General features: G+C 32.5%; 1 protein-coding gene across 1 annotated transcript; it reads left to right on the forward strand.

Moving 5' to 3' along the window:
• The first annotated feature begins 479 nt into the window (after positions 1-479).
• Positions 480-5,298, forward strand: LOC134691089 (uncharacterized protein KIAA1958 homolog). Its single transcript, XM_063551312.1, has 3 exons — positions 480-1,895; positions 3,080-3,222; positions 4,831-5,298. The coding sequence occupies exons 1-3, from the start codon at positions 674-676 to the stop codon at positions 5,281-5,283; spliced, it is 1,818 nt and encodes a 605-aa protein (XP_063407382.1). The 5' UTR covers positions 480-673; the 3' UTR covers positions 5,284-5,298.
• Positions 5,299-9,561: the final 4,263 nt, after the last annotated feature.

Consider the following 9,561-nt stretch of genomic DNA (forward strand, 5'->3'; position numbering starts at 1 on the left):
GACCGATGTCTCAATATTATGGGTTTCTAGACATAAACATGATACTTCAAAGTTTGTTTTTAATACAATAGATTTGCTTTTCGACAAATTAAATATATAAATAATGATATATCAACCCATCTTATTGTCTTTTTTTTGTATATATATGTAACAACATAAAAGTGACATCACAACGGCCTTGTTTACAATACGAATAACATGACAAAGAGCAAAAAAAGATACAAGAGGGACAGTCAAACTTATAGATCAAAAATAAATTGACAATGACATGGTTACAAAATGAAAAAAACAAACAGACAAATAAAAGTACACAAGACACATCATAGAAACTATAGACTAAGCAACATAAACCTCATAAAACAGGGAGTGTTCCCAGTTGCTCCGGAAGAGTAAGTAGGAACAACTCAATATGTGGCACCTGAGGTGTTGTTTATTTTATTTTCTCTAATTTTCGAGCTATTTTCACACTTCTCAACCGGTGTGAGAAAAATATTTCTCGTCTCTAGAGAGAAATTTGTTCTCAGCAATTGATTGGATAATCAAAGTTCGTGACCTGTCGGAACTACTTTTTCAAGGTTAACAAGAATTCTCGGCCTTCTTCGATAAACATCTTAGTAACGTGTAAACAAACTATCGAGAACTCGTCGTCTGCAATTTTCATTATAAGAAAGAAATGTCGCTCAACGAAAACTTGACAAGGGGACAAAAAGTCAGACTTGTAGGGGGGCAAATGGGAGTTATAAAAGGTAAAACAGACAACTTTGGGTTTCCGTTGTGGGAAATTCAGCTAGAAGGTGGTAAACTTGTAACTGAGGCCAGATACAGGTTTGACATTATTTCTGAGCCTGACAGAACAGTCACACACCCATTAGAACATGACTCCCCACCACATGTTCCTGATGAACTCCTGTATCTGTTTGAGCCAGAGTTGAATGAAGTTGATAAAACGCCAAATGAAGCTCCTGTAAATGTGTCAGCACCACCTCAAGCACCTACACAAAAGCCTAGTTCAAAAGCATCAAAACCAAGACAGTTTGTTCCAGTTGATGAATCAACTGTAGAACAATTTGTTAAAGATCAGGAAAATCAAGGCACTGCCAGAAAAAATATAAGTGATATGCGCACACTTACACAGTTCCTACAACAGAAAAATGAAAAAAGAGAAATTTATAAAATTCCACCTGAAGAATTAAACAGTCTTTTATGTCAGTACTTTTTCTCTGTGAGAAAAACTGATGGAGAAGAGTATGAGCCATCCTCACTACGTGGAATGATGTGTTCATTTGATAGAATACTGAGGAGCAATGATTATGGCTATGAATTAAGTAAAAGTGTAGAATTTGCTAAAACCAGAGATGTTCTTACGGCAAAACAGATAGCGTTAAAAAAAATGGGTAAAGGAAATGGTGATAAAAGAGCTGAAACACTCACTGATGATGACATTGAAGCAATGTTTAAAACTGGGCAGCTGGGCTTGTCCAATCCTACAACTCTATTGCACACTCTCTGGTTTTTTAACACAATATATTTTGGCCTACGTGGTGTAACTGAACATTATCAGATGACATGGGGGGATGTCCAACTATGTAAAGACTCTAAAAGTCAGGAATACTTGCAAATGAACGAGAGAAATACTAAAACAAGAACTGGAGCAAATCTGAAAAACACAAGAGAAATTCCTCAAAGGGCCTGGGCCACAACTGATCAAACAAAATGTCCTGTAGCTGCATACAAGCTTTACAAGTCAAAAAGACCTACAAAATATAGTAAGCCTGAAGATCCCTTCTACATTCAGGAGAACAACAACCCTGACAAGTCAGCCCTTTGGTTTAAGGCACAAAGAATTGGTATCAATAAATTAGGAAAATTCATGAAGAAAATGGCTTTAAATACAGGTAATAAAATATTGTAAACAGGTACATTTACTTGTTATTAATGTATATATTGATTCATACACTGCAACAAGTGTATTACAATATTTCTCCACTCGAGACCGTTAAATTTTATTATTTAAAGAGCGAGGCTTGCCGAGCTTTTTAAATAATAAAATTTAACTGTCGAGAGTGGAGAAATATTGTAATACACGAGTTATAACTTATAGTGTCGAAATTAGTTTGTTTAATGATTTGTATCATTCTTTTTCAAAGATTTTTAGAAACTTGTGTTCCTTTAATATATGCAATGTCATCAGGCAAGGTCGCCTTTTTTCCCCCACGTCACAATATGAAAATTCTGAAAAAAACAAAACATGATGACGTCATTATCAATTTTGATTTAGAACAGATATTTTACTAGTGGTGAAAAATAGTTTACTCACACCACTCAAGAAATGTGCAGGTTTTCCCAAATTCATTGATTGGAGAAAGATTTGAGAAACCTATTTGTCAACAGTGACAGATAACTGTTTAATCTGTTTCTTTTATAAATCAGTTTAGTTTTGAAATTAAAAAAAAAATGAAAGTCATCATTGAGTATTTACCAATATGAAGGTAGAACTGTGAACAACATGTTGATAATTAAAATTTCAACAATGGTCAAATTAAGTTACTTGTACATTTTTATTCAAATTTAAGCAAGAGTAAATAGACACATTTTGACTCTACATGTAAACTCCAAGTCCAGGAATCGAACCCAGATCCCTCATCTGTAGATGAGTGTACTGACCATTGTACTAACAAGGATAGTTTAAATACATGTACATGTAGAATAATCTGTGTCAAATACTCAATACTTTGGTTGATATGTTTCCCCCCTTTTTTTATAAAAAATTCTCGATATATCCAGAAAATTCCTCAACCCTGCCGTCTTAAAATTTTGTTTAAGGTTGATGAAAATCCAAAATTAACTCTATCCTTTAACCTAAAAAAAAAGATTACATGTAAGTTTTAACGCAAGCATAAAACATTTGTACATGCCACAAAGACACATATTACTTGTTATATTTCTCCATGAGAGACAGTTAAATTTTAAAATTTAAAATGCAAGGCGTGCCAAGAATATCACTGACTGTACATGTGTATAACCAGCATGTTCTTTTAATCACTGCTTTTAATTATTAATACTGTACATATACTTGTAGGTATTATTAAAGAACACAATCAAAATGATGAGAACCAACCTCTAGATGACAATACAAACAGGCGCCTAACCAACCATTCAGCTAGAAGGTTTATGCTTCAGAAGCTTGATGATGAGGGAATTGAACATAATCATATCAAACAGGTTATTAATCATAAAAATATTACTACAACACCACTTGACTACATTAATTACAGTTTTCATCCACTCAATTTTTGTCATGATTGAATTTTGAACAATCATCTGATAAGAAAATTTTGTAACTGGAGATATGAAAATATAGATTTCACAGAGTGTTACGAAATTCTCCACTCGAGACAGTTAATGTTAAATTTTACAATTTAAAACACAAGGCTTGCTGAGCTTTTCAATATTAAAAATTTAACTGTTGAAAGTGGAAACACATACATGTATCGGTGGAATTTGTTTCTCTAATTTTATCAAAGATTAAATTCATTGATTCATTGTTAGTTGCTTTACGCCACACAGCTGACGCCGCATTAGCACAAAAAGGCTATATAACGGCAAAATTTGAACCATTGAAATTCAATCAATCACTTGCCAAGAACAGATTTTTCACTAGTGAGGAGAAATATTTTTTCTCACACCGGTCAGGAAATGTAAAAATAGCACAAAAATTGAAGAAATCCTTTTTAAAATTGTCGGATTATTTATTTTTTATTTGTGGATCTCATTAGGGTCTAAGTGCAACCCTGAATTGCCAACTCTTTGAGAGCATGACACATGTTAGTCAAATTATTGTACTGTACTGTGTTAGGAAGTCTAGGGGGACACTAGTCCAAATAATTATGACGTCTTGAAAGGCTATTTTTTTATAATTTTTTAGACGCCGTACATCAATTAAGGAATAACAGTACTGTAGTTGAAGAGTTGCCACCGTCAATTGTAGATTTGACGGTCGCAAATGCAGTTTTACTGGCGACGCGTAGCGGAGACAGTAAAACGGAGATTTGCGACCGTCAAATCAAAATTGACGGTGGCAACTCTTCAACTACAGTACTGTTATTCCGATTCTAATGCATTACAAAAAGAAAAAATCCGATAAAACTTAAAAAAATGTCTAAATATGTCAAATAAAAAAAATCCGCGAAACTCCTTGAATGATTTTGGCACAAAGACGTCATGGCTAAACGTGACGTCATACAAATGAAAACTTGCAAACTGGACGTTATTACGTTACCCGTACGCTTCAAATTCGGATAAAATTACATTAAAACGGCAAATTCGAGGTAGGTGTTGTTTTATTTTCGATTATATAGTAGTAATCGAACATTTGTTGATTCACCAATTAAAAATGGCTGGTCCCTCCTTAGTTACGCCTAGTCAACTGTGGATTTGACAGCAACTTTTAGCCAATGAAAAAAATTGTTACATCCAAATATTGTTACATCCAAATTGCATTAGAATGTACAGCGTCCCAAAAAAAATATAAAAAAATAGCCTAACGAGACGTCATAATTATTTGGACTAGGGGGGACACAAGAATTTACAAAAAATGAGAATTGCTTACAAAGTTACATACATAGTGTAAGCGGATACAGGAATTTGACAAAACAGTAAGTTGGATCCAGGATCAGAACCCCTCAATCTGTCAATGAGACACCCTTATTTAATATTTCACAATTCTAAATTCTAGTCCACCTTTACTTCTTCCTCAGATCCACACTATTTCATAAAAATTCACATATGGTTCATACTAGAAAGTTTATGATTTTTTTACTGATTTTTTAGATATCTGGACACAAAAACATACAGAGTATCACCACTTACTCAAAACTGAACCCTCAGAAACATAAACAGATAGCCCAATGCATCTTAGGTAACCAGGATCATGAGGCTGAAAATGAACAACAAATACAGTCTTCACAGACAACGAGGACGGTTACGATGGGACGTCAATGCATCTTAGGTAACCAGGATGAAAATGAGCAACAAATACAGTCTTCGCAGACAACGAGGACGGTTACGATGGGACGTCAAGCAGTTCATCAAACAGAGACACAACTCGTGGTTGGGCAAAGCCAAAGTCACGATGCACCGCGTTCAGGAATGAACTATATCTTTGGGGCACCTATTTATGGAGGGACATTTAATATCAATATTAACAATACATCACCATCAGTTCAGCCTCCTCAGAAGAAACGCCGATTTGTTATCGAGAGTGACAGTTCACAAGATGAATAAACTACTGTGGTCAGCCGTTTTGAACTGCATTCATTCTCCTCGTGTTTATTTCAGTGAGCGGTGAACTTCATTCTACGCGAAAAAAAGTTCTTTTTTCTTATCAACGTTCAATTGATAAAAACTATTTTAATGTTCTTTTTGTGATTAAATATGAATATGTTGGAATTCAAATTGAATTGGATTGTGTTTTTTTTTTAGATAATAAAAAGACTTATGTGCGTATAAATATGCTGGCGAGTAACACCGGATGACGTAGTTTAAGGCATGGTTGGGAGAATTTATTTTTTTATGAAACTAAAATAGGTTTTTTGGTCATTAGAGAAACAGATTCTTACATTGTTAGCAGTGGATTATCGTGTTTCTCCAATCTCGATAGTTAAATTATGAAATTTTAAGTCCTCGCCAAGGCTCGGACTTAAAATTTCATAATTTAACTATCTCGATTGGAGAAACACGATAATCCACTGCTAACAATGTAAGAATCTATATATAAACCCAGTATATAGTATAATTCGGTAGGTCGTATTCGTTAAAAGGGAACAGGACTGTTCTTACGAGATACAGAACATATCCGATATCATATGTGAACGGATATTCCATAACTGTCAGCCAAGATATGATGGTGTCCGTAAAATTTACAAAGAGATGATTTCAACTTCAGGATTTGGAACTCTTGTTTCAATAGCTTCCTCGTGAGCAGCACCCCTTCATCTAGGAAATCATGATAGGACATACAGTCCCGGGAATATCGTATTGCTTTGGAGATATTCGGGCGCTGCTGGTATGATGCTACATAGTTACATGTATGTGTATCACTCCTAGCTTTTATCTCATGCATCACTATAACTAATATATGTTGAAAGGAAAGAAGCATTTGATTCCTTAACATTGTAAAAAGAGAAGCGAAATATACCAAAGGACATTTTAAAGTCGAAAAACAACAACAAAGAAAACTGAATACGGAGAACACGAACCCTTTGATAAAAAATCCTTGTTTCAATCGAAAATAGGTCTAGCTGTATTCGGTCAAATATAATATGTTAGAAACGTGTATAGAATCTGAAGAGAGATTAAAAATAACAAAAAAAGATTATCCTTGTCTATGTATAACACAATCAAAAACAAATGAAATTTGTTCGCTAATGTTTTGAAACCATACAAATTATGGTTTGTAGTGCAGCAGGCATTTTAATGGCTTCGTGTTTTTCAGTTTGTAGGCACGTGTTCAGTACAGTCGTAGTAAGAACAAACAAGTGCAACCGACGTTATTTTGATCACATATTTATTCGAAATTGGCAGCCGATAATGTTATAGACAAACAATGCATTATTTAACACGTTTACCATGGCATTGTTCTCACTGCCTAATGGAAAGAACTGCGTCCCTATCTCATCTACTTACAGCTTGCAAGTTTCTACTATTCAAGGGATGCAATTCAATTACAAATGATTAATCATTGAGTTTTTATGACAGAAACAATTTCAGTCAGCACAATTCGGCTTTCTAAATATGACATTTTCTTAACACGTTCTCTCAAAACAAACTTTTGCGTTTTCCTTCAAATACGGCCACCCAAAACCACTAATTATAAGTAAGAATACCACTGCATATGTTTACATAAATACAGCATATTTTTGATTGCTAGTATCTGATAATGCCGTTCGTACAACCAAACAACAAATCGCACATTTGCCAGTATAAGATTTTATAAGGAGTTTATCAGATCTTCATACTATGGTCAACGAATACGAAGGAGAGTTACGAAAGATAACAAAGGGCTATTAGAACTTACAAGGAGAAAACAAACTGACATTGGCATAGTAAAAATATAAAGCGACAAAAAGATAAACAACAGTAAACCAAAGACAATTTTGAAAACTCAGGACAGATAAAATATAAGGATTATCTATCGAAAATAATTCTTACTAAATTCATTTATAGTTTAGTTTATTTGAGTTATTGTTTAGGAATTGTTTAATTACGGGGAGCGATGTTTGAGGGATGGCAGATAGAAAATGCAATAAGAGGATAAGGGATAGAAATTTAAGGACACACACAATATTCACGTTAAATACAATCTGTTGAATGTCAGTAACTACAATTCAATTTTGTTTAATATACAAATATTAAATTTTAGTACACAAAATATGTTGAGATATTTATCCAATACGATGCTTTGTGCTTAATTATATTGATATTGAATCTCATTCACAGTAAATATTAATTATATAACCGTGGTGATAAATGACATCTCCTGAGGGAATTTATTTTTTATTAAAAAGACAAAATGAGGCTTACAAATACAGATCATAAAAGTTGTCGATAAATAAAAAAGTTCATTTATCAATGTTTATGATACCGGAAAATGGTGAACAGTAAAATCACAAAAAATAATGAACTCCGAGAAAAACTAGAAACGGAAAGTCCCTTACCAAATGGCAGGATCGAATGCTAAAACACATCAAACAAATGCAAATATATAACAAAAAGGTGACAATGATTGATAGTATATTGCCTTCACTTCATTTTATCGTCACAAAGGTAACAATGTAGTTATTTAGATCTTTGTTTTTTTAAACGAATGAAGATACAATTTAAAGACTTGACGAAATGTCAAAAACAATGAATACCTCGTTTGTTTTACTTGAAAATAGAAAAATAATCTATCAAAAGAAGACCATGATTGATCCTATATTGCTTCCAATTAATCCTAGTTTCAACAAGCAGTGTTATTAACTCGATTAGTTTCACCATTAATTGTTAAGGAGAAGAACAAATTATAGTAAAAGCATCATGTTCATCTACATGAGAGGGTTTTCATTTTCTTCTTTTTATTGTGATGTGCAAAATGATTTTGAAAACAATGAGTGAACCATGTTTGCTCATCGAAATTAGGTTCGTTAAGGATCATTTAAAAAATATAACGTAATGCTTTTTAAATATTTAATCATTATTTTTTTTTTAATTTCAGCAACGTATAATATTATTATTATAAAGGTTAAATGATACAACTAAGTAAGGAATGCATGCTACCTTATTATAACAAACTGAAAATTTAACTTTTGAAAGTTTATATATTTTTTTCTTATTATAATGTTGATTGCAATTAAATACTGCCATTTGTCAGTATTATAAAAAATTCAAAATTCATATAAAAAATAAATATTATCACACAAAAACGGTAGGTGTTGTATCAAAAAGATTTGTAGATGTAAAGAAAACATAGTTTTTAACTTTTATTTTCTAGTTTATCGAGTTCCGAAATTAAGAATCCTCTTCAATGGAATGGTGGAATATATTAACATCGTTACGTCGTGACAGTAAATCACACATTCAATAGTTCAGAAACGGATAGTCAAGTTTCATTATAACAATATGCACCTTTTTTAGTTATGAGCTATGCCTGTTATTATTTGAATCATTGGACGTGTTTTTCTAAGTTAATGTCCTATCTCTGGTGTAAACTCATAAATAGGGAAATGAATACATAACGTTCCTTAATTGAATCTTTTGTACACAAAATACAGACATTGCTATGATGTAATTATTCTTCAACAAGTCCTTTATGTCTATTATCATCTGATCAATTTCAAAATGTAAGTTGTAACTGAGATTTTATTTTGGAACAACAACAGTGTTCTGTGTTTTGATATTTGATAAAACAATGATCTGTCTACGTCGTTCCTGTTTTTCCGGCACCACAGTGCACAAAGGTCACCTATTTCTACACTGAAAATCAGATAGCATTGATACAATAAATATATTTATGTTTTGAATTCGGGAAGTGACTTATTGTTATTGATAAAAAAGTATTGGTATCGATTATAACGTGTTATATTTCATAGTTATTATAGACAAGGAACGTAAAGATGAAAGGATAGTTAAGTTAGTAATTTAATCGGATGTTATTAAAAATAAGAAGATAAAATAGACTAAATATAGTGCCATTGTTTTGTATAAGATAAACATCATCAATAATAGGTTGACCGATTTTTCTACTGTCTCAACATCATATGGTTATAGACATTTACATGATACTCCAAAGTTCGTTTTTGATACAAAAAGATCTGCTTCTTTGACAAATTTAAAGTAAATACATAATAAAAAGATCAACTAATCTTATTGTCTGGTTTTTAGTCTAGTCAATTTAGTGAACAACCTGTAGCTAATTGCAACACAAAGCTTTTCTCTGAAAAACAAGTCTGTTACTATCTATGAACAACATACTAAAAATATACCAAAATAGATTTTGCGGAAAGTGGTTTAATTCACGAAAAT

Source organism: Mytilus trossulus, chromosome 11 (genome assembly GCF_036588685.1).
Source record: "Mytilus trossulus isolate FHL-02 chromosome 11, PNRI_Mtr1.1.1.hap1, whole genome shotgun sequence".
Lineage (NCBI taxonomy): Eukaryota > Metazoa > Mollusca > Bivalvia > Mytilida > Mytilidae > Mytilus > Mytilus trossulus.